This window comes from Carcharodon carcharias, chromosome 17 (genome assembly GCF_017639515.1).
Source record: "Carcharodon carcharias isolate sCarCar2 chromosome 17, sCarCar2.pri, whole genome shotgun sequence".
Classification (NCBI taxonomy): domain Eukaryota; kingdom Metazoa; phylum Chordata; class Chondrichthyes; order Lamniformes; family Lamnidae; genus Carcharodon; species Carcharodon carcharias.
Window position 1 is genome coordinate 98,651,450 of NC_054483.1, and position 26,795 is coordinate 98,678,244.

The 26,795-nt window shown below is 46.2% G+C and overlaps 1 protein-coding gene across 3 annotated transcripts in view; it reads right to left on the minus strand.

The window, feature by feature from the left end:
* Positions 1-209: 209 nt before the first annotated feature.
* entpd1 (ectonucleoside triphosphate diphosphohydrolase 1) overlaps positions 210-26,795 on the minus strand; it is a 141,947-nt gene continuing 115,361 nt past the window's right edge. For all 3 annotated transcript variants that reach the window (XM_041209791.1, XM_041209793.1, XM_041209792.1), the window contains exons 5-10: positions 18,195-18,354; positions 15,957-16,166; positions 8,396-8,653; positions 3,727-3,843; positions 2,381-2,515; positions 210-594 (exon numbers count right to left, since the gene is read on the minus strand). In XM_041209791.1, coding sequence (XP_041065725.1) covers positions 388-594; positions 2,381-2,515; positions 3,727-3,843; positions 8,396-8,653; positions 15,957-16,166; positions 18,195-18,354 — 1,087 coding nt within the window. In that variant the 3' untranslated portion in view covers positions 210-387. The remainder of the gene's footprint in view (positions 595-2,380; positions 2,516-3,726; positions 3,844-8,395; positions 8,654-15,956; positions 16,167-18,194; positions 18,355-26,795) is intronic.

Sequence of the window (26,795 nt, forward strand, 5' to 3'; positions counted from 1 at the left end):
GTGGTGGTTAGCTGTCTTCTTGAACTGCTGCAGTCCATGTGGTGTAGGGAATTCCAGGGTTTTGACCCAGCAACAGTGAAGGAATGGCAATATATTTCCAAGTCAGGATGGTGAGTGGCTTGGAGGGGAACTTGCAGGTCGTGGCATGCCCATCTATCTGCTGCCCTTGTCCTTCAAGACGGCAGTGGTCGCAGGTTTGGAAGGTGCTGTTGAAGGAGCCTTGGTGAGTTGCTGCAGTGCATCTTGTAGATGGTACATGCTACTGCTACTGTGTGTCGATGGTGGAGGGAGTGAATGGGGTGCCAATCAAGTAGGCTGCTTTGCCCTGGATGATTTTGAAAAATTTATGGCCATATATTTGGAATGAACTTCTGTTAGTAAAAATCATTATATCTTATTTTGTTCTCTGCACAGTTTCTTTCTAAAAATGAGACAGCCAACGAGCAGCAGAATGAAGACAAAGAGGGAGAAGATGATCATGATTGTTAGGTACGAGGTATGGGCGAGGGGTCTGGTGTAAGGCAGTTCTGCGGGAATCATGTTTGTAAGGTTCAACATGTAACCAAGGGTCCAGCCAGCAGCACTTCCTTTAATCTGTAAACAAGAAAGAAATCTATAAGTAACTGAGACAGTGCGATGCAACCAGATTGCCACATGAAGAGAGGCAGAAATGGAGGAGAAAATCAAGCAGATATAAAGCAGGCCACTGGTTTGCTATTGCCCATTTCTCTGCAACTGCCCAAGAGTGGTTTCACCCCCGGTAAGTTGAAAGGGCAAAGGGAGGATGAGAGAGACAGAATGCTGGAGTGGAGTGAACAGAATGGAACATTCTGGGGAGGGGATTATGGGGTTGGATGAGATTACTGAAGTAGGGAAAGATGAAGCAGGAGAGTATTTAAACACAAGGATAAGAATTATAATTTTGAGACTTTGGATTCAGAAGCTGGATATAAAATAAATCAAATTTTCAGGCGATATCAAACTTGGAGGGACAATGGAATTAGGTGTTAGAATTAGGAATGAGAGCATGAGCTAAACACAAAGTGGACAGAGCAATGGCAGATGAAGTTTATCACAAACAAATGCACAGAAAGCAAGACATATGTTTAGAATGGTGCTGAGATAGCTACAGGAGAAGTTGAAAGAGACTTGAAGTAGAATTTTCCATGCACATTGGTGATGGGTATGAATGAACAATATGGTGACATGGCAAAAAAGACAACGTGAAACCGGTTTCCAATTGTCTGCTCTGCCCATCAATGGCGGGCTATGTTTCCCGCCATCAGATGTCGGGAACCTAATTTCAATGCTGTAGCATCTCATTATAAGCCCTGCCGGCCAAAATCATCCTCCCATGCTGGATCATCCAGGCATGTAGGCATGCGTACCTTGTGAGCTGCACTTCACTCAGGACTTCAAGGTTTGTTTGCCTATGTTGCTTTGGGCAGCACTCGTGGTCATCAGCGCCAGGCTTTGCAGACAGCATCATATCACTTTTAGTAGGGGGCTTACGGGCAGGTCTCTACCTACCAGACCCATCATAAGGCCGGGGTGGATTTTCAATAGCTGTAAGGCTAGGCCTTGCTTTGGGGAGGGGGAGAAGTGGCCTCAGGCAAGGGAAGAGGCTGCAGGGCGAGGGCTGTACTGGGGTAGGGGGGGTCTGCCCAGGGTGTATGGGGAGGCATATGTTGATCTGTGCAAGTGGCCTCAAGATGGTGAGGGCTGAGGAGGCAATCTCCAGAGGGGCTGAGGCCAGATGGACATGTGAGGGGTTTGTGTGTGAGAATGGGTGGTGGTGTCCTGAGTGAAGTGCAGCTTGCTAGGTGCACGTCGCTTATGTGCCGTTGTGAAACACGTCGGCGTGTTTTCCTACTGATGTGGGCGGATGATCCAGCGGCTGGGGGGATGATTCCGACGGGCTGGCATAACAGTGATATGTAGATGTATTACAATGAAGTTCCTGACTTCCGATGGCGGGAAACGTGGCCCACCATTGGCAGGCTGAGCGGATGATCACAAACTGGTTTCACAAGGTCGTGAAACTGATTGTGCCATATTGTCCGCTCATGCCACCGAATACAGCCGGCGCCAGCGGGCATGGAAAATCCCAGCCTGAGTTAGTAATTAGGAGGCAGAGATCTGTAACATTGCATCCCGTGAATAAACCTACTATCAAGGAAAAGATCTGTGTTTTGTTTTGTACTTCACCATATGAGTTGGATCCATTAACATTACAGAGGTGGAAGTAGGCAATCTTGTTGATGGAGAAATTGAGGCTGGAAGCTCAGCTTAGGATCAAATAGAACAGCAAGACTGAACAGTCTGATTTACGCTGAGACAGAGGCTCGGGAGGAATGGAATCAGTGCCCATGGTACAAACCTTTCTCATAAACTTGATTGTTTTCCAATTAGCAGAAGTAAAGTTGTAGCTGTTCTGCAGGAGGCTGAGGATATAGTGTCCGGAGAAGCAGTATTCGCTTAGATACTGTTCATCAATCGAGAACAAGTTATTCACCTGTTAAGAATAAATTAATATTCTGAAAAGAAAGCAAACATGTAACTCCTGTGATTAATCCACATCTAGTTTTCTTGTTCTATAGCACAAGGAAGTGTAGAAATTAGGTCACTGGGTAACACTCAAACTTTACAGTAATGTGGGGGCTTGTAGCAGCAGCAATAACAGTACCCGAGAGTTAAGTCTCATGTCGAGCTGCCAGTTAGCTGACTGAAGCTTCAGATACTCCTGCTCATAGAAAGCTGAAACCTAAAAGAATAAAATAGGAGGAATAAAAGAAACTGCAGGATGGAAGAGGAGGAAATGCTAAAACTATTGGAAGGTAAAAGGTACAGAGAAAGAGGTTGCACTGCTGCAGTTTATGTAGAGGTGGGTTTGGACCAGTGTAAGGAGACATGTGTTTTCAGTGTAAGGAGACATGTGTTTTCAGTGTAAGGAGACATGTGTTTTCAGTGTAAGGAGACATGTGTTTTCAGTGAATGATTGCCTCATTCAAGCTGCTGGATTTGATCACAGGATCCACTGACTCTACCCACCACAGAACGGTCAGTCCAGATATACACAAGGTTGGTACTCTGGTGAATAATTATTATCCTCTTCAACCTCATGAATTGAGTTAATGGCCCCTGTTAGTGGCTTCTGTTCCTGCCCTCATTATCCCAGGATTTTCTCATTCCATTGGGGTTCAACTCTGGCCAGAGAAGGATTAATTGTAACTGAATGTGCTCATCTACTCTTTTCTCATTGTAGCATTCTTCCCTCCATAAACATTTACTTCCTCAGCTCAATGAACACTTGCGATGGATTTTTAAAAAATACATGTTTACATCAAGATGCTGAAAGGTTTAGTGATGCCTCTCTCCGCAGTGATGGGACTATATACCTGGGCCAGTCTCATCTACTGAGCCAAGCTTTTTTCTCAGACCCAGTTCAGTCGGTGGAGAACGATGAATCCAGTGGACTTCTTGCTGAATTCCTTGTACAGCTGACCTGTTAATCCTCTTCAACTTTAGGGACAGTGACAGCAGGAGCTTTGACAGGCATATGCCCAAGATTCTGATATAAAGGAAGTGTCTCCTCTTGCAATAAATTCCACCGCCAATCTGTGCCCAGTAGCAGTGTGTCAGTCCCTGCCCCTTACTGCACTCTCTGATTCTGGAGGTGAAGGGGCTACATGTGTTGCAGAACCTTCACAAAGAGCTCTCACCTACCTCAACCCAAGGCCTTGAACAGAACTCATCAACTGCCTTCTTCACCTTGTCCAAATCATGAGGGCCTCCATCCGTCAAATTTAAAAAATTCATCACAAAATAAAACGCAGAGAATGCCTGAGGGAATAAAAGGAGAAATGGGATAAGAAAAGCCATTGTCACCATTCGACCTAGGCCACACCAGCGTTACTTGACCACAATTGTCACAGAAATATTGACTATTTTCACAGAATCACAGAATTGTTACAGTGCTGAAGGAGGCCATTCAGCCCATCATGTCTACACCAGCTCTCAGAATGAGCAATTCACTTAGTTCCATTCTGCCGCCTTCTCCCCATAACCCTGCACATCCTTCCTTTTCAGATAACAATCTAATTCATTTTTGAAAGCCTCTATTGAATCTGCCTCCACCACACTCTCAGGCAGTGCATTCCAGACCTTTATCATGCACTGCGTGAAAAAGCTTTTCCTCATGTCACCTTTGCTCTTTTTGCCAATTACTTTAAACTTGTGTTCTCTCATTCAATCCTTTCATGAGTGGGAATAATTTCTCCCCATCTACCCTGTCCAGACCCCTCGTGACTTTGAATACCTCTATCAAGTCTCCTCTCAGCCTTCTTTTCTCCAGGGAAGACAATCCCAACTTCTCCAATCTATCTTCATAACTGAAGTTCCTCACCCCTGGAAGCATTCTCATGAATCTTACTGCAATTTCTCCAATGCCTTCACATCCTAAAGTGCGGCACCCAGAACTGGGTACAATACCCTAGTTGAAGCTGAACTAAAGTCTTATACAAATTCAAAATAACCTTTTTGTTTTTCTACTCTATGCCCCTATTAATAAATCCTAGGACACTATGTGCTTTGTTAACCACTCTCAACCTGTCCTGCCACCGACGTCCTTTTGAAGCTCTGCACTAGCCTCTTCACAGTTCACATTGCTTTCAAGTTTCATATCATCTGCAAATTTTGAAATTGTGCCCTGTACACCAAGGTCTAGGTCATTAATATACATCAGGAGGAGCAAGGCTCCCAACACTGACCCCGGGGGAACTTCACTACAAACCTTCCTTCAGTATGAAAACCATCCATTAATCACAACTCTGTTTCCTGTCACTCCGCCAATTTCTATTCCATAAGCTCACAACTCTGTTGTGTGGCACTGTGTCTAAGGCCTTTTTGGAAGTCTATGTACACCACATCAACAGCATTGCCCTCATCAACTCTCTCTGTTACTTCTTCAAAAAACTCCAGCAAGCTAGTTAAATATGATTTTTCCTTAATCCATAATTAACCCGCATTTGTCCAAGTGACTATTAATATTCTCTTGAATATTGTCTCCAGAAGATTGCTCTTTTATTATTTATTTTCTTCTGTTTCCCTCTTACCAGCGATATGTTGACGTGGGGTAGGTCTGCATATAGTCACAGAGACAGGTGTTGTTAAACCGTTATTAATGCTTAAACATAGAAAGAGGATATTCGGGGAATGGAAATTAAGCAATGGATTCACTCTAGCTGGAGTCAGTGGAAGAAGTGCGGTGTGGTATTATGTGATAGAAAATTATGGCTGATAGTGAAAGGAAGAATCAACAAGAGAGTTGTGACACCAGCCTTGTTATATACAGCAAAAACTCGGACCTTCAGCACCACTATAAGATCCTATACGCTGTTACCAGGGCACCATGAAAGGTTGTTGGACTCAGCACTGTAACAGGAGTACAGTGCACAGGAACTGGTCACAGTGCTGAGGGGAGAGTATACAGGAATCAGTCACACTGTTGAAGGGACAGTGTACATGAACCTGTTGTGGTGCTGATGGGACAGTGTGCTGGAACCTGTCACGGTGCTGAAGGAACAGTGTTCAGGAACCTGCCACACTGCAGAGGGGAGAGTGTACAGGAACCAGTCATGGCGATGACGGGACAGTATACAGGAATCTGTCATGGTGCTGAAGGGACAGTGTACTGGAAACTGTCACACTGCTTAAGGGACAGTGTACAAGAATCTCACACGCTCGTAAGGAGACAGTGCACAGGAAACTGTCATAGTGCTGAACAGACAGTATACAGGAACCTGTCATGGCACTGAGGCGACTGTCTACAGGAACCTGTCATGGTGCTGAAGGGACAGTGTATGGGAACCTGTCATGTTGTAGAGGGGACAGTGTACAGGAACCTGTCACACTGCTGAGTGAACAGTTTACAGGAACCTGTCACACTAATGAGAGGACAGTGTCAAGGAACCCGTCACACTGCTGAGGTGACAGTGTACAGGAACCTTTCACGATGCTGAGGGGATAGGATACAGGAACCTGGGAGTGTGTGCAGGAACCTGTTGCGTTGCTGAGGTGGCAGTGTACAAGAATCTGTCATGGTGCTGAGCGGACAGGGTACAGGAGCCTGTCACGGTGCTGAGGGGACATTGTAGAGGATCCTGTCACGCTTGTGAAGGGACTGTATACTGGAACCTGTCACACTAGTGAGGGGCGAGTGTATAGGAACATGCTGTGGTGCTGAAGGGAAAATATACAGCAACATGTCACAGTGCTGAGGGGACAGTGTACCGGAACCTGTTGTGGTGCTGAGGGGACAGTGTACAGGAACCTCACACGCTGGTAAGGAGACAGTGCACAGGAAACTGCCATAGTGCTGAGCGGACAGTGTACAGGAACCTGTCACTGTACTGAGGGGACTATGTACAGGAACCTGTCATGGTGCTGAAGGGACAGCATACGGAACTTGTCACGTTGTAGAGGGAACAGTGTATAGGGACCTGTAATAGTGCTGAGGGGAGAGTGTACAGGAACCTGTCACGCTCGTGAAGGGAAAGTGTACAGGAACCTGTTACAGTGCTGAGGGGACAGTGTACAGGAACTTGTCACAATGGTGAGGGGAGGTTGTACAGGAACCTGTTGCAGTGTTGAAGGGAAAGTGTACAGGGCCCTGTCACGATGATGAGGGGACAGTATATAGGAAACTGTTGTGGTGCTTAGGAGACAGAGTACAGGAACATATTGCAGTGCTGATGGGACAGCCTACAGGAACCTGTCACAATCATGGGGGGATAGTGTACAGCAACCTGTCACGGTGCTGAGGGGACAACGTAAAGGAACCTGTCACACTTCCGAGGAGAGAGTCTACAGGAACCTGTCATGCTTGTGAGGGGACAGTGTACAGGAACCTGTCATGGTGCAGAGGCAACAATGTTCAGGAACCTGTCACCCTGGTGAGGGGAGGTTGTAAAGGAACCTGTTGCGGAGATGAGGGGACAGTGTACAGGAAACTGTCACGCTGGTGAGGGGAGAGTGTACAGGAACCTGTTGCGATGCTGAAGGGAAAGTGTACAGGAACCTGTCACGGTGCTGAGGTGACAATGTACAGGAACCTGTCACAGTGGTGAGGGGAGGTTGTAAAGGAACCTGTTGCGGTGCTGATGAGACAGAGTGCAGGATCCTGTCACACAGCTGAAGGGAGAGTGTACAGCAACTATTTCTGATGCTGAGGGGACACTGTACAGGGACCTGTCACACTGCTGAGGGGAGAGCGTACAGGAACCTGTTGCCTTTCTGAGGTGACAGTGTACAGGAAGATGTCACGATGCTGAAGGGACAGTGTACAGGAACCTGTCATGGTGCTGAGGCGACAGTGTTCAGGAACCTGTCACACTGCTGAGGGGAGGTTGTAAAGGAACCTGTTGCAGTGCTGAAGGGAAAGTGTACAGGGCCCTGTCATTGGTGATGAGGGGACATTATACAGGAAACTGTCGTGGTGCTGAGGAAACAGCACAGGAACATGTTGCCATGCTGACGATACAGCATACAGGAATCTGTCACGATCATGAGGGGATAGTGTACAGCATCCTGTCACACTGCTGAGGTGACAATGTAAATGAACCTGTCACACTGCTGAGGGGAGTGTGTACTGGAACCTGTCACGCTTGTGAGGGGAGAATGTACAGGAATGTGCCACAGTGCTGAGCGGACAGTGCACAGTAGCCTGTCAAGATGCTGAGGGGACAATGTGCAGGAATCTGTCACGGTGCTGAGAGAAGAGTTTGGAAAAACCTGTCACACTCATGAAGGGAGAGTGTACAGGAACCTGTTGCAAGGCTGAAGAGAAAGTGTACAGGAACCTGTCACACTGCTGAGGAGATGGCGTAGAGGCACCTGTCATGGTGCTGAGGGGACAGTGTACAGGAATCTGTCATGCAGCTGAGTGGACAGTGTACAGGAACCTGTCGTGTTGCTGAGAGGACAGTGTACTGGAACCTGTCACAGTGCTGAGCCGACAGTGTACTGGAACCTGTCATGGTGCTGAGTGGACAGTGTACAGGAATCTGTCATGTTGCTGAGCCGACAGTGTACTGGAACCTGTCATGGTGCTGAGCCGACAGTATACTGGAACTTGTCACGGTGCTGAGCGGACAATATACTGGAACTTGTCACGGTGCTGAGCGGACTGTGTACTGGAACTTGTCACGGTGCTAAGCGGACATTATATTGGAACCTATCACAGTGCTGAGCGGACAGTGTACTGGAACTTGTCACGGTGCTGAGCGGATAGTATACTGGAACTTGTCACGGTGCTGAGCAGACAGTGTATGGGAACCTGTCACATAGTTTGTCAGTTTAGAATATGGCAGCTTTCTGAGACATGCGCAATACTTACTCCAAATTCCCCCTGGACCTGGGGCTGGTAAACCCCATTAAATGAGCAGCTGCTCCAGTCACAAGACGTGAAATTGAAGATATTTTTGACATAGCTTCTGCACTGGACAGAGTTCCCTGTCCCACTGAGTGTCAGTGTTTGATGACTTGTACTCTGGTGTTCAGCTGTGCATGGACTGTTAAAGAGGGCCGTGACATTGATAGTCTTAGAGTAACCATTGTTAAAGCAGGGGTTTAAAATGGTTCCATTATCAGTCACCTGTAAAAGAACAAAAAGTAAATTTATTCCAGATGTTTGAAACTCAGCTAGCATACACAGTCCAGACTCATTTTCACGTTGATTTTTAGGGCCTATACTAGGAGGCACAGAGCCTGCTCAGGAGCTCATCCACTGTTTGAAAGGCAGCAGCAGCATGAATTTGAGATTCATTTAAAGTTATGACCTCAGTGCCTCTTGCAAGGAGCTGTTTCCCCTAGTTGCTTTAAAAAACACATTTCTGTAGGAAAAGACAAACTGAGTGGCAGCAGAAATGGAGCTGAGTGCAGTAATGTTGGGTACTTTTCAATAGCATTCTGTTTATAAATAGCTGCAGCCTACAGACAACTTAGGTATGGATTTACGTAATAAAATTGGTACAGAAACATGAAAACAACAGTCTGTCTGCCCCCTGTACACCCTGAGGGTCCGGCCTAGTCATAGTCATAGAGTCATAGAGGTCTACAGCACAGAAAAAAGCCCTTCGGCCCATCGAGTCTGCATCGGTCAAACAAGTACCTAACTATTCTAAACCATTTTCCAGCACTAGGCCCATAGCCTTGTATACCATGGCATCGCAAAAGCACATCCAAATACTTCTTAAATGTTATGAGGGTTTCTGCTTCTACCACCCTTTCAGGCAGAGAGTTCCAGATTCCCACCACCCACTGGGTGACAAAATTCTTCCTCACATCCCCTCTGAGCCTCCTGCCCCTTACCTTAAATCTATGCCCCCTAGTTATTGATACCTCCACCAAGGGGAAAAGTTCCTTCCTGTCTACCCTATCTAGGTCCCTCATAATTTTATACACATCAATAATATCCCCCTATGTTTGTCTGCCGCCTATACCCCCGATGGTCCGGTTTGTCTGACTCCTATACCCCCTGAGGGTCCAGTTTGTCTGCTCCCTATACCCTGTGAGGGTCTGGTTTGTCTGCTGCCTATACCTTCGAAGGTCCAGTTTGTCTGCCTCCTATACCACGTGAGGGCCCGGTTTGTCTGCTCCCAGTCCCATGTGTAAGCAAGTGTAGAAATAGAAGAATTGAGCGAATAAACATGTGGCTGAAAAGCTGGTGTAGGAGGGAGGGCATCAGATTTCTGAGGCATTGGGACCGGTTTTGGGGAAGGTGGGACCTGTACAAGCTGGGCGGACTACACCTGAACAGGACTGGGAAGAATATCCTCACAGGGAGATTTACTAGTGCTGTTGTGGGGGTGTTAAACTAGGTTGGCAGAGGGCTGGGAATCTGAGGGCAAATTCAGAGCAGGCAATGGGAGATGGAGAATTAGTGGGTGACTCTGAAAGAGAGAAGTAGCACAGGTTAAAAAGTATACAGCACAGGAATTTGGCAGTGTTAAAAGGTATATATGTAAATGTAAAGAACATAGTAAAAAAAGCCGATGAGCTGAAGCCACAGATAGACACATGGCAGCATGATTTCATTGCTACAACGGAAACATGGCTTAAGGAGGGACAAAAATTGGAGATCAACATCCCTGGATATAGAGTTTTCAGGCAAGATAATTCTAATTTTCCATCTCTTGTTCCCTGATCTGAATTTGCCCTCAGGTTCCTAGCCCACTGCCAGTCCAGTTTAACACCCCGCCCAACAGCGCTAGAATATCTCCCTGCAAGGATATTCATCCCAGTCCTGTTCAGGTGTAGACAGCCCAGCTTGTACAGGTCCCACCTTCCCCAGAACCAGTCCCAATGCCTCAGAAATCTGATGCCCTCCCTCCTACACCAGCTTTCCAGCCACGTGTTTATTCGCTCAATTCTCCTATTTCTATGCACCATTTCAATTACAGCCATGAGGAGGGATGATATACTAAATGAAATGAGGTCAGCTGGGTTAAGCTCAGGAATAAAAGAAGAGCAACCACACTGGGAGTGTACTATAGACTCCCAATAGTGAAAGGGAGTTAAAAAAACAAATATGGAGGCAAATTTCTGAATGCAAAAACAACAAGGCAGTAACCGTTGGGGACTTCAACGACCTTAATATCAATTGGGATACGAACAGTGTAACTAGGCACAGAGGGCGCAACATTCTTGAACTACATTCAAGAGAACTTTTTCAGCCAGCACATAACAAGCAAAATGAGACGGGGCACAATTCTAGATTTAGACTTAGGAAACGAGTCTGGGCAAGTGGATGAAGTGACACTGGGGGACCATTTTGGAGATAGTGACTAGTTAGATATAGCATCATTTTGGAAATGGACAAAGATGGAACAGGACTAAAATTGCTAAATTGGGGAAGACAAATTTTAGAAAGCTGAGAGGTGAACTGGCAAAAGTGGACTGGTTACATCTACGAGAAGTGAAACTGTGTCAAATCAGTGGACAGCATTCAAAAGCGAGATTCCATGGGCACAGTGTAGGCACGTCCTCACAAAGAAAAGGGATGGAACTGCCAAACTGAGAGCCCCCGGTTATTCAGGAGCATACACAGTAAGATAAAGAAGAAAAAGAAAGCTTACACAAAAACAAAAATTGCTGGAAAAACTCAACAGGTCTGACAGCATCTGTGCTGTCAGCATTCAGTTCTGAAGAAGATGAAGAAGAGGCATCTGGACTCGAAACGTTAACTCTTTCTCCCCACAGATGCTGTCAGACCTGCTGAGTTTTTCCAGCAATTTTTGTTTTTGTTTCAGATTTCCAGCATCTGCAGTATTTTGCTTTTATAAAAGAAAGCTTATGACAGTCACAAAAAGCTGAATACTGTAGAAAGCCTAGGGAAATATAAAAGTACAAGAGTGAAGTAAAAAAGGAAATTAGGAAAGCAAAAAGAGGATACAAAAAATATTGGCAGGTAAAATCAAAGAAAACTCAAAGATGTTTTACCAAGTACATTAAGAGCAAGAGAATAACTAAGGAAAGAGTAGGGCCTATCGGAGATGTACATAGTAACTTGTGGGTTGATGCTGAAGATGTGGGCAGGGTTCTCAATGAGTACTTTGTCTTCACTAAGGAGAGGGATGATGCAGACATTCTAGTTAATTAGGAGGAGTGTGAAACATTAGATACAATAAGCATAGTGAGAGAGGAAGTAAAGGACCGACTGACATCTTTGAAGATGGATAAGTCACCAGGGTCGGATGGATTGTATCCCAGGTCGTTAAAGGAAGCCAGGGAGGAAACAGCAGATGCTCTGAGGATCATTTTCCAATCCTCACTAGATACAGGTGAGGTCCCCGAGGATTGGAGGACTGTGAACGTTGTACTATTATTTAAAAAGGGTGGGAGGGATAGGCCAAAAAATTCTAGGCCTGTCAGTCCGACTTCGGTGGTGGGCAAATTATTGGAAACAATTCTGAGAGACAGGATAAACTGTCACTTAGAAAGGCACAGATTGATCAGGACAGACCCAGCAGACGTGGTCGCACAGTAGAATACAGTCAGGAGGCAGCTGCCCTGGGAGTCCTCAACATCGACTCTGGACCCCACGAAGTCTCATGGCATCAGGTCAAATCCTGTTGATTACCACGTACCACCCTCCCACATCACTTGGAGGAAGGACTGAGGGTGGCAAGGGTGCAGAATGTACTCTGGGTGCGGAACTTCAAAGTCTATCACCAAGAATGGCTCGGTAGCACCACTACTGATCAAGCTGGCCGAATTCTAAATGACATAGCTGCTAGACTGGGTCTGCGATAGGTGGTGAGGGAACCAATAAGAGGGAAAAACATTCTTGATCTCATCCTCACCAACCTCCTTGCTGCAGATGCATCTGTCCATGACAGTATGGGTAGGAGTGACAATTGCACAGTCATTGTAGAGACGAAGTCCCGCCTTCACATTGAGGATACCCTCCATTGTGTTGTGTGGCAATACCACCATACTAAATTGGATAGATTTCAAACAGATCTAGCAACTCAAGACAGGGCATCCATGAGGCGCTGTGGGCCATCAGCAGCGGCAGAATTGTACTCGAACACAATCTGTAACTTAATGGCCCGGCATATCCCCCACTCTATCACTACCATCAAGCCAGAGGATTAACCCTAGTTCAATGAAGAGTGCAGGTGGGCATGCCAGGAGCAACACCAGGCATACCTAAAAATGAGGTGTCAACCTGGTGAAGCTATAACACAGGGCTACTTGCCAAACAACATAAGCAGCAAGTGATACACAGACTAAGCGGTGCTACAACCAACGGATCAGATCTAAGCTCTGTCGTCCTGCCACATCCAGCCGTGAATGGTGGTGAACAATTAAACAACTCACTGCAGGAGGAGGCTCCACAAATATCGCCATCTTCAATGATGGAGGGGTCCCAGCACATCAATGCAAAAGATAAGGCTGAAGCATTTGCTACAATATTCAGCCAGAAGTGCTAAGTGGATGATCCATCTTGGCCTCCTCCAGAGGTCCCCAGCATCACAAATCCCAGTCTTCAGCCAATTCGATTCACTCCAAGTGATATCAAGAAATGGCTGAAGGCACTGGATACTGCAAAGGCTTTGGGCCCTGACAATATTCAGTAATAGTACTGAAGACTTGTGCTCCAGAACTTGCCGTGCCCCTAGCCAAGCTGTTCCAGTAGAGCTACAACATTAGCATCTACCCTGCTATGTGAAAAATTACCCAGGTATGTCCTGTACACAAAAAGCAGGACAAATCCAACCCAGTCAATTACCATTCCATCAGTCTACTCTCGATCATCAGTAAAGTAATGGAAGGGGTCATCAACAGTGCTATCAAGCAGCACTTGCTTAGCAATAACCTGCTCACTGATGCCCAGTTTGGGTTCCGCCAAGGCCACTCAGCTCCTGACCTCATTTCAGCCTTGGTTCAGACATGGACAAAAGAACTGAATTCTCAAGGTGATGTGAGAGTGACTGCCCTTGACATCAAGGCCACATTTGACTGAATGTGACATCAAGGAGCTCTAGCAAAACTGGAGTCAATGGGAATCAGGGGGGAAACTCTCCGCTGATTGGAGTCATACCCAGCACAAAGGAAGATGGTTGTGGTTGTTGGAGATTAATCATCTCAGCTCCAGGAGATCACTGCAGGAGTTCCTCAGGGTAGTGTCCTCAGCCCAACCAACTTCAGCTGCTTCATCAATGACCTTCCTTCCATCATAAGGTCAGAAGTGGGGATGTTCGCTGAAGGTTGCACAATATTCAGCATATTTTTGACTCCTTAGATACTGAAGCAGTCCATGTCCAAATGCAGCAAGATCTGGACAATCCTGGAACTCCCTTCCTAACAGCACTGTGGGTGTACCTACTCCACACGGACTGCAGCAGTTTAAGAAGGCAGCTCACCACCACCTTTTCAAGTGCAACTAGGGATGGGCAATAAATGCTGGCCCAGCCAGCGAAGCCCATGTCCTGTGAATAAATTTTTTAAAAAGGGATAGTCAGCATGGTTTTGTTAGGGGAAGATCGTGCCTTATTAGCTGAATAAAATTTTTCAAGGAAGTGACATGGAGGATTGATGAAGGTAGTGCAGTGGATGTTGTCTGCTTGGATTTTAGTAAAGCATTTGACAAGGTCCCACATGGTAGACTGATCAGAAAAGTGAGATCCCATGGGATACAGGGGAAGGTGGCAAGTTGGATTCAAAATTGGCTCAGTGACAGGAAACAAACTGTAATGGTCGATCAATGTTTAATTGCGAATGGAAAGCAGTTTCCAGAGGGGTTACACAGGGCTCAGTGTTGGAGCCTTTGCTGTTTGTTGAACATATTAATGATTTGGACTTAAATGTGGGAGGCATGTTTGGGAAATTTGCAGATGATAGAAATAATCGGCCATGTAGTTGACAGTGAAGAGTATAGCTGTTGTCTCCAGAATGGTTTGCTGAGTGAGTGGAAAAGTGGCAAATGGAATTCAATCTAGAAAAGTGTGATGTAATGAATTTGGGGAGGGCAAACAAAGCAAGGGAATACACAAATAAATGGGAGGATATTGAGAGGGGATGAGGAAGTGAGAGACCTTGGAGTGCGTATCCACAGGACCCTGAAGGTGGCAGGACAGGTGGATAAGGTGGTAAAGAAAGCATATGAAATGCTCTCCTTTATTGGACAAGGTATAGAATACAAAAGCAGGGATGTGATGGAACTTGGAACTGTATAAAATGCTCTTTAGGCCACATCTGGAATTTTGAGCACAGTTCCAGTCACCACATTACAGGAAGGATATAATTGCTCTGGAGAGAGTGCAGAGGAGATTTACAAGAATGTTGCCAGGGCTTGAAAATCACAGCTATGAGGAGAGATTGGATAGACTGGGATTGTTTTCCTTACAACAGAGAAGGATAAGGGGTGACGTAATTGAGCTGTACAAAATTATGAAGGGCTTAGATAGGGTAGACAGAAAAGACTTGTTTCCCCTAGCTGAGGGGTCAATTACCAGGGGGCACAGATTTATGGGATTGGTAAAAGGGTTAGAGGGGACATGAGGAAAAACCTTTTCACCCAGAGGGTGGTGGGCGTGTTGGAATTCACTGCTTAAATCGGAGGTTAAGGCTGAAATGCTCAACTCAATTAAAAGGTACTTGGATCTACGTCTGAAGTGCTGTAACCTGCAAGGCTACGGACCAGGTGCTGGAAAGTGAGATTAAAATGAGCAACATTTTTCTTCTGTTTTTGGCTGGTGCAGACATGGGCTGAATGGCCTCTTTCTGTGTCTGTGTGTGTGTGTGTGTGTGTGCGTGTGTATGTCCATGTCTGCCTGTCTGTGTCTGTGTCTGTGAGTCTGTGTGTGTGTGTCCATGTCTACCTATCTGTGTCTTTTTGTGTGTCTGACTCTGTGTGCATGTGTGTATGTGGCTGTGTGTGTTTTCTATGCTTTTCTATGGTTCCATATCAAGCATGAGGCCTCTATGAGCTACTATAACTAGAATGGGGATCGTTTTGAACTAAGTACTGAATCCTGTACAATTGTTGCTCTAGCAGAGGTAAGGTAAGATGGAACTTACATCCATGCGCTGACCAACATCTGAGCCCCCCCATGCAACACTCAGAGGATTCAGTCACTGAAGGAACAAAGGCAGGAGCTCAGACCTTTAACAGAACTCCAGAGTCCCTCATTCCTTGTTACTCCATGTATCAGTACTGTGTTCTATCCCTCATCATTTTACATATTAGTACCAATTATCCCAGTGTCGTTGCCCTTTTTTACAGAATTGAGCTATTGAATGGTTAGCAGTGCTCCCCTTTGGTAAGTGTGTGAGTGACCAGTGTCTGTGTATTATCAATTAAGCATTCAAACCCGCCTGTCCAGCAGTTTTCACAGGGTTTGCAAACACCCTTGGCCAGGTTGGGGATTCTGTAATCATTCCGTTCTTACATTCAGTTGTCCCAATAGCAGTTTCAGGGCCTGATCCTTTCCATAACACAGGTAGCTGTGTGTGTACATGTTGTAACTCTTCCCATACAGGCGGAAATGCAGAGAGCTTTCCCCTGATTCAATCTTCCCATCAGGGATGAATGTGATCTGTGTAGAGGCGCCACCCAGGTCCAGCGCCCCCAGTGTCTGAGGGTTTTCTCCCACACTGTCCTAACAAAGATAAAAAAACATTACAGACAGTGACTAAACTTGATTACTGACACTTTCATTAGTTCAATTTATTTAATTATTTCAACATTGTGGACGTGTTGAGTATTACAGGCCTGTTCTTAAATGTCTCCCCACATCATACGCTGCACAATATAATCTAGTCCCTCCATCACACATGGCATCCCTGAGAGTTCTTTCCCTATTAATAACAGAAAACATTGGAGTCACACAAACACACCACACAGACATAGAGTTACACATACAGAGCACACAGACACACACATGCATGGAAAGACATTCAGATACTCACACACACAGTCATACATACACATGCATACAGAGTCAGACACACAAAAAGACACAGATAGGCAGACATGGACACACACATAGACAGACACATAACACAGACACACACAGATACACACAGGCAGACATTCAGACACACGCACAGACACAGACAGGCAGACATGGACACACACACACACATACAGACAGACACAGACACAGACACTCAGGCACACAACACAGACACAGACACACAGGCACACGCACAGACATTCAGACACACACAGACACAGACATTCAGACACACACAGACACACATACAGTCAGAAACACACACAGACACAGACAGACATGCAACACAGACACAGATACACAGGCAGACACACAGACACAGACATTCAGACACACACAGACACACATACAGACACAGACATTCAGACACACACAGACACACATACAGTCAGACACACACACAGACACAGACAGACATAGAGAGACATGCAGACAAACAGACGCACACACATACACAGATAGACAGACAAACACGCTCACAGACACACACACAGGACCAGCGAAATACAGGAACCAAAGATCAGTGATGGGTAAAGGGGCAGTTTGCAGACACCCTCTGTCACCGCCCCCAGAAACCCTCCCTCATTGACCCCCCTTCAATGGCCACCGCCTCACTGACCACCGCCTCACTAAATCTCCCCTCACTGAATCCCCTCTCATTGAATCCCCTCTCACTGAATCCCCCCCTCATTGAACCTCCATTCACTGACCTCCCCTCATGGACCCCGCTCACTGAACCCACCCCTCACTGAACCCCCCTTCTTGCTGACCGCCCCCCCATTGAACACCCCTCACTGAATTCCCCCATCACTGACCATGCCCTCACTGACCCCCCCTTACTGAACCTCCCCCCACTATCAGACCCTCCCCCAACAAACCCCCTGCACTGACAACCACCTCTCGCTGATCCCCACACTGAACTCCCTACTCGCTGACTCTGGGGGCCCTCCCTCACTGACACCGCACCCCCCCCCCCCCCCCCACCACTGACACCGCCCCCCCCCCCCCCCCCCCCCCCCACAACCCCCCCCCCCCCCACCCCCCACTCACTGAACCCCCCCCTCACTCACCCCTTTCACTGGCCCCCCTTCACTGACCCCCTCATTGAACCCCCCACTCACTGAGCGCCACCACTCACTGAACCCCCCCCCCACTCACTTAACCCACTCACTGACTACCCCCCACTGACTACCCCCCTCACTGACTACCTCCCTCACTGACTTTCCACCCTCACTGACAACCGCCTCCCACTAACCCCCCTCACGCATCCCCCCGCTCACTGACACCCCCCCACCTCACTGATCCGCACCACCCATCACTGCGCACCCCCCCCAACCCCCCTCCTCACTGATGCCCGCACTGACTCCCACTCACTGACCCCAAGAACCCTCGCTCACTGACCCTGCAATGGCCAGAGGGTGAGCCCAGAAACCTGTGTAGCTGTGAAGACGGTGGAACAATATTCCACAAATTCCAGCTCCTCCTTGGGTTTCAGTGTGTGCTCCTGACTTAGAGCTCAAATCAGCGGCTCATTCAGATCCAAGTGACAGAGAAAAACAAGGGACATGGAAACGCTCAACTGCTGAAAGCTGAGTATTTTTACAGTGCAGTCAGAATAAAGTCACAGGATTATTCCAGGAGTATTTAAATGTTAATATTTCATGGAAATACCTGCAGGAAGTTTCCCATTAGATAGTTGATGGTAATCCATCCAAATGCTCCCTCATCCTGTCCAGTTAGAATCCGTGCCCCTTGGAAATTGAATGCATATGTCTTGATGAATTCTCCCACTGAACTCAGAAGTCTCTCAGACAGAGACTGGTTCTGTAACCTGGAAAACAGGAAGAAACAGTCAGCTTTTAGAGGAAAAACTCAAAAATGTCAAAATATCCAACAAGCTGATCCTATGGATTCACTCTCCACTTGGGATTACTGAGCTGCCACATTCTGAACTCAGCATATCCACCTCCTTGAATAAATCAGCAGCAGCTTTCTGATCAATAGTGTGCAATGCAAAACCTCAATGTGTCAGCTTTGATCACAAAACCTCACTCCTGTCCCTTCAGTCTGGTCCTGTCACCTGGTCCCTTCACTCCTCTTCACTGTCCCGTCAAGTAATTAGGAAAGTTAATAGAATGTTATCATTTATTGTAAGGGGAATGGAATACAAAAGTAGCGAGGTTATGCTTCAGTTGTACGTGCCATTGGCGAGGCCACATCTGGGGTACAGTGTACAGTATTGGTCTCCTTATTTAAGGAAGTATATAAATGCATTGGAAGCAGTTCAGAGAAGGCTCACCAGACTAATACCTGGAATGGGTGGGTTGTCTTATAAGGAAAGGTTGGACAGACTAGGCTTGTATCTGCTAGAGTTTAGAAGGGTAAGAGGCAACTTGATTGAAACATATAAGATCCTGAGGGTTCTTGACAGGGTGGATGTGGAGAGGATGTTTCCTCTTGAGGGAGAACCTAGACTAGTGTTCACTGTTTAAAAATAAGGTGTCGCCCATTTAAAACAGGGATGAGGCAAATTTTTTCACTCAGAGGGTCGTCAACTGTCAACCCCAAAATGTGGTGGAAACAGAGTCTTTGAATATTTTTAAGGCAGAGTGGATAGATTCTTGGTAAGCAAGAGGGTGATAGGTTATCAAGGGTAGATGGGATACAGATTTCAGGTTACTATCAGATCAGCCATGATCTTATTCAATGGCAGAGCAGGCCCAAGGGGCTGAATGGCCTACTCCTCACCAAACTGCTTGTCGCAGATGCATGACAGTATCGGTAGGAGTGACCACTGTACAGTCATTGTGGAGACAAAGTCCTACCTTCACACTGAGGATACCCTCCATTGTGTTGTGTGGCACTACCGCCTTGCTAAATGGGATAGATTTCAAACAGATCTAGCAATTCAAGGCTGGGCATCCATTAGGCGCTGTGGGCCGTCAGCAACAGCAGAATTGTAGTCGAACACAATCTGTAACCTCATGACCCGGCATATCCCCCCACTCTACCATTACCACCAAGCCAGGGGATCAACCTTGGTTCAATGAAGAGTGCAGGAGGAGCAGCACCAGGCATACCTAAAAATGAGGTGTCAACCTGGTGAAGACAAAGAACAGGACTACTTACATGCCAAACAGCATAAGCAGCAAGTGATACACAGAGCTAAGCGATACCACAACTAACAGATCAGATCTAAGCTCTGCAGTCCTGCCACATCCAGCCGTGAATGGTGGTGGACAATTAAACAACTCACTAGAGGAGGAAGCTCCACAAATGTCCCAAACTTCAATGATTGGGGAACCCAGCACTTCGGTGCAAAAGATAAAGCTGAAGCACTTGCTACAATCTTCAGCTAGAAGTGCCGGGTGGATGATCCATTTCGGCCTCCTCCAGAGGTCCCCAACATCACAGATGCCAGTCTTTAGCCAATTCGATTGACTCCAAGTGATATCAAGAAATGGCTTAAGGCACTGGAAAGTGCAAAGGCTATGGGCCCTGACTATATTCCAGCAATAGTACTGAAGACTTGTGCTCCAGAACTTGCTGCGCCCCTAGCCAAACTGTTCCAGTACAGCTACAACACTGGCATCTACCCAGCTATGTGGAAAATTTCCCAGGTATGTCCTGTACACAAAAAGCACGACAAATCCAACCTGGCCAATTACTGCCCCATCAGCCTACTCTCCATCATCAGTAAAGTAATGGAAGGGGTGATCAACAGTGCTATCAAGTGGCACTTGCTTAGCAATAACCTGCTCACTGGTGCCCAGTTTGGATTCTGCCAGGGCCACTCAGCTCCTGACCTCATTAGAGCCTTGGTTCAAACATGGACAAAAGAGCTGAACTCCTGAAGTGAGGTGAGAGTGACTGCCCTTGACATCAAGGCCACATTTGACTGAGTGTAGCATCAAGGAGCTCTAGCAAAACTGGAGTCAATGGGAATCGGGGGAAAACTCTCCACTGGTTGGAGTCATACCTAGCACAAAGGAAGATGGTTGTAGTTGTTGGAGGTCACAGTCATCTCAGCTCCAGGACATCACTGCAGATGTTCCTCAGGGTAGTGTCCTCAGCCCAACCAACTTCAGCTGCTTCATCAATGACCTTCCTTCCATCATAAGGTCAGAAATGGGGATGCTTGCTGATGCTCACACAATGTTCAGCACTATTCCCGACTCCTCAGATACTGAAGCAGTCCATGTCCAAATGCAGCAAGACGTGGACAATCTCCAGGCCTGGGCTGACAAATGGCAAGTAACATTAGCGCCACACAAGTGCCAGGCAATGACCATCTCCAACAAGAGAGAATCTAACCAATCCCCTTGATGTTCAATGGCATTACCATCGCTGAATCCCCCACTTTCAACATCCTGGGGGTTATTATTGACCAGAAACTGAACTGGACTTGCCACATAAATACTGTGGCAACAAGAGCAGGTCTGAGGCTAGGAATCATGCGATGAGTAACCAACCTCCTGACTCCCCAAAGCTTGTCCACCATCTACAAGGCACAAGTAAGGACTCTGATGGAGTACTTCCCACTTGCCTGGATGAGTGCAGCTCCCACAACACTGAAGAAGCTCAACACCATCCAGGACAAAGCAGCCCGCTTCATTGGCACCACATCTACAAACATTCACTCCCTCCATCACCGACGCACAGTGGCAGCAGTGTGTGCCATCTACAAGATGCGCTGCAGGAATTCACCAAGTCTCCTTAACAGTATCTTCCAAACCCACGACCACTACCATCTAGAAGGACAAGGGCAGCAGATAAATGGAAACACCATCACCTGGAAGCTCCCCTTCAAGTCACTCACCATCCTGACTTGGAAATATATTGCCGTTCCTTCACTGTCGCTGGGTCAAATTCCTGGAACTCCCTCCCTAACAGCACTGTGGGTGTACCTACACCACAGGGCTGCAGTGGTTCAAGAAGGCGGCTCAAGGGCAACTAGGGATGGGCAATAAATGCTGACCCAGCCAGCGAAACCCACATCCTGTGAATGAATTTTTAAAAAGCTGGTTCTTCCTTAATGTTGATTCCCTCACAACAACAACAATTTATACTTATATACGGCCTTTGATGTAATGAAACGTCCCAAGACACTTCACAGGAACATTATAAAACAAAGTTTTTGACACCTAGCCACATAAGGAGATATGAAGTCAGATGACAAAAAATTTGGTCAAAAAGGCAACTTTTAAGGAGAGTCTCAAAGGAATGAAGTGAAGCAGAGATGCAGAGAGGTGTAGGAAGGGAATTCCAGAGCTTGAGGCCGAGGTAACTAAGGGCGCAGCCATGAATAGCGAAGCAATTATAATTGGGGATGCACAAGAGGCCAGAATGAGAGGAGCACAGACATCTCGGGGCTGGAGGAGATTACAGAGATAGGGAGGGGCAAGACCATAGAGGGATTTGGAAACAAGGATGAAAATTTTAAAATCAAGGGCCAGGATTTTACAGCCCCACCGCAGCGTTTCTCCCCCCAAGCAGAAGCGGCGAACCATTTAAATCTCCATTCAGTTCAGCGGGATCGTAAAATCCTATTGGGAGGGAAGGGCTGTAAAACCCTGGCCAAGATGTCACTTGACTAGAAGCCAATGTAGGTCAGAGAGCACAGGGGTGATAGGGAAAGGAAGTTGTTCCGAGTCAACATATGGGCAGCAGAGCTTTGGATGACCTCAAGTTTATAGAGGGTAGAATATGGGAGACCAGCTAAGAGTGTGTTGGAAAAAAGGTAACAAAGGCATAGATAAAGGCGTCAGAAGTAGATGAGCTGAGACAGAGGAGAAGGCTAGCGATGTTACAGAGGTGGAAATAGATGATCATAGTGATGGCATGAACATGGAGTCGGAGACTCATCTCAAGGTTGGGAACAGACTGGATTAATCGCAGACTGCTGCCAGGGAGAGGGAAGGAGTTGGTAGCTAAGTTTGAAGTTTGGAGCGGGGACCAAAAACAATAACTTCAGTCTTTCCGAATATATAATTGGAGGAAATGTCTGCTCATCCTGCGCTAGATTTTGGATAAATGGTCTGATAATTTAGCAACAGTGGAGGAATGAGAGAGGTGATGGTGAGGTAGGGCTGGGGTCTCACCACCTGCCACAGGCCCAGTCTGGCAGATCTGACCTCTAGGACTTGGCCAGCTTGGTCAGATGTGGTGCTACCGAGCCACTCTTGGTGATAAGCATTGAAGTCCCTCACCCAGAGTACATTCTGTCTATGTCTAAGGATGTCAATGCTACCCTTAGCGCTTCTTCCAAGAGAAGTACCAATTCATCAGCTAAGTGGGGGTGGTGGTGGGGTGGGGTGGGGTGGGGGGGCGCAGGGTGGAGGGGGTCAGAGTGTGGTAGGGGGGGTGGTAGCTGGTAATCAGCAAGACATTTCTTTGTCCATCTTTGACCTGATGCCATGAGGCTTCATGGGGTCTGGAGTCAAATGGAGGAATCTGGGGGAACTCCTGACTGTATCCCATTGTGCCACCACCTCTGCTGGCTCTGTCCTGCTGGTGGGACAGGGCATACCCAGGGATGGTGTTGGTGGCGTCTGGGACATTATCTGTAAAGTATGATGCGGTGAGTATGATTATGTCAGCCTGATTTTTCACTAGTCTGCGGAACAGCTCTCCCAATTTTGTCACAAGTCCCAAGGTGTTAGTGAATACAACCCTTGTTTATGTATTCTTTTCTTGTAGCTTAAACCATGAAGTTCAGGTATCATTCTGGTAAATCTACATTGCATTCCCTCCAAGGTCAATATGTCCTTTCTAATATGTGGTGCCCAGAATTGCGATACTATTAGTGAAATAAAAGTGAAGAGATATCTGAAGGAAGAGCAATCAGAGCCCAGGTACAACATGGTGAATGACCTCCCTGTGTGCTGTAAGATTCTCTGATTCTTGGTCAGTCGGGACAGGATCCAGTGACTATCCTTGTCAGGAAACAGTTTGCTGGAAAGAGCCAGTGTGTGAACTATGGTGTAGATGAGTTACTTCAGTGAGCTGGGCCCTGAATTTCCCTAGATTTTTGTCCCTGTAAATTGGTTCATGGAGAAAAGCAGCAGTTGGGTATGAGAAATGATAAAGGCAAGAAGTTACTTGTGGGAGTGGTGTACAGGCCCCCTAACAGTAACCTCACAGTAGGATGGGGTATAAAGGAAGAGGTAATGGGAGCTTGTCAGAAAGGTATGGCGATAATCATGGGGCAGGGGGAGTGGGGTTTAATCTACATAGAGACTGGGAAAATCAAATGGGCGAAGGTAGCCTAGATGAGGAATTCATATAATGTTTTGGGGATAGTTTCTTAGAACAGCATGTTCTGGCACCAACCAGAGAGCAGGCTATACTAAACTAGGTTTTGTGCAATGAGATAGGATTAATTAATGACCTCAAAGTGAAGGCACCCTTAGATAGCAGCAATCATAATATGATTGAATTTTATAAATCAGTTCGCGGCAGAGAAGAGTGGGTCCAAGACTAGTATTTTAAACTTAGGTAAGAGCAATTATGAGGGCATGAAAGCAGAGCTTGCTAAAGTGGACTGGCAAATGAGGTTAAAGGATAGGTCAATAGAAATGCAGTGGAGGACATTTAAGGGGATATTTCAGAATACACAGAATAAATACACTCCAATGAGAAAGGAAAAATTACAAGGGGAGGACTCACCATCTTGGTTAATTAAAAAAATTAAAGATAGCATCAAACTTAAAGAAAAAGAGTATGCAAGGAAGCTAGCTAGTAACAAAAAGACAGATAGTAAAAGTTCCTATAGGCATTTAAATAAGAAACCAGTTAACAAAGTGAGCGTTGGTCCTATAAAGAGAGAGTCTGGGGAATTAATAATAGAAAATAAGCAGATGGCAGATGAATTGAACAGGTATTTTGCATCGGTCTTCACTATAGAGAATATAAGTAACACCCGAGATAGCTATCAATCAGGAAATGGAAGAGAGGGAGGAACTTGGGAAAATTAGAGTCACCAGGGAAGTAGTATTGAGCAAGTTGTTGGGGCTGCGGGCTGACAAATCCCCAGGTCTGGATGGACTTCATCCTAGGTTCTGAAAAAAAGTGACTAGTGAGATAGTTGATGGTTGGTTTTAATTTTCCAGATTCGGGGAAGGTTCCATTAGATTGGAAAATAGCAAATGTAACTTCTTTATTCAAAAAGGGATGGAGACAGAAGCAGGAAATTACAGGCCAGTTAGCTTAACATCTGTCAGAGTGAAAATGTTAGAAGTTATTATTAAAGACATTATAACTGGGCACTTGGAAAAATTCAGGGTAATCAGGCAGAGTCAACATAGCTTTGTGAAAGGGAAATCATGTTTAACCAATTATTGGACTTCTTTGAAGGAGTCACATGTGCTATGGATAAAGGGAAATTGGTGGATGTACTGTACTTAGATTTCCAGAAGGCATTTGATAAGGTGCCACATCAAAGTTTATTGTGGAATTTAAAAGCTCATGGTGTAGGGGTTAACATATTGGAATCGATAGAAGATTGATTAGCTACCAAGAAACAGAGGTTGGGAAAAATGAGTCATTTTCTGATTGGAAAGGTGTAACAATTGGTGTGCCACAGGGATCAGTGCTGGGGCCTCAACTTTTACAATTCATATAAATGACTTGGTTGATTGGCCCGAAGGTACGGTTGCTAACTTTGCTGTTGACACAAAGATGGGTAGTTCTAATTAAATGAAATTTTTTGCTGCCTGTCCAACCTTATGGTTGGCGGGCAGGCGAAAAAGCCAAGCAGCCTTTGGATTTTTTGCGAAACCTCATCGATGGGCGGGATGAGGATTCGATTAGTGATTTAAAAAAATTAGAATTTTCAACTAATTTTTTGACAGTCACATGAGGGGACTTGTTACTAATATTTTTAAATTCTTTATTTCTTGTGTTCAAAAAACTTCAGCTCTCTGAGGCAGCTCTGTGTGTCGGGAAGCTTTTACTGCGTGCACTTGCACGCAGGAGCGAACTTCCGCGCTCGCCCTCCTCCCCCCCCCCACCCCCCACACAGGCAGCGCTGAGCGCTGAGCCCTGCAGCACGTGATTCACACTGGCTGGCCGTTAACTGGCCAGCCAGCATGAAATGGAGGTCACGGCCTGGTTGCGGGCAGTGGTCTGATTCGCAGCTGCTCCCGCTAGCCCCTGCCGAGCCCACCCAACGACTGGAAAATCCTGGCCATAAGATCCTGAGGGACCTTGACAGGGTGGATGTAGAGAGAATGTTTCCTCTTGTGGGAGAATCTAGAACTAGGGGGTCACTGTTTAAAAATAAGGGGTCAGCCATTTAAGACAGAGATGAGGAGAATTTTTTTCTCTGACGGTCGTGAGTCTTTGGAACTTTTTTCCTAAAAAGACAGTGGAAGCAGAGTCTTTGAGATATTTTTAAGGCAGAGCTAAAAAGATTATTGATAAGCAAGGGGGTGAAAGGTTATTGGGGTAGGCAGGAATGTGGAGTTGAGGTTACAATCAGATCAGCCATGATCTTATTGAATGGTGGAGCAGCATGGATGGGCCGAGTGGCCTACTCCTAATACTAATTCATATGTTCGTATGTTCATGTGTTCAACCTAATGAATATCCTGTAAAGTTCGGGTAGCTAGTTCATTTTGTAGTAGTGAGGCCTCAGTGAGGCAAGCAATTAGGTAGTGTCACAACCTATTAATCACTGAATCTTCTAAAGGTGTGAAGACTCCTTAGATTCTGAGAGAAATGGAGGCAACTTCAAAGGACTTCAAACATTATTAATTTCTTTGCCTAGTGGAACAATGGCTCATTTGAAATTAACATAGCAGCCATTTTGCTTTGGTTGTGATAAAGACAGGCTGTGAAAGCCATGTGTGCAGAACCCTCAAGAAGAACTCAAGAGATATAATGAGAGAAGGTTCTCAGCCAAGGGATGGCAAAGAGGAATCAACTGTTGTGTTGCTGAAAAAAAATCTAAGTAATCTTCATGTGTCATAACCACAGAACAAGTGAGGAACAAGAAACTTTCTCTTCCAAAACCTGTTGACATGCTGAGTCCACCTGATAAGCAAACACTGATTAATCGACTATAGAAGCCATCACAGATACTGAACACTTCAATCCTCCATCCCAGACAACCAACACTTCAACTGCAAGCTACGGGCCTGCAACTATATCTTAAAGGAATTTCATCTTTATTAGTATCTTTTATCCTTATCTGCATTTAATCTTTTTACGTATTCAGTTCGTAACAGATGTGTGCACAAACACACACACGCACACGCAAACACACACGTG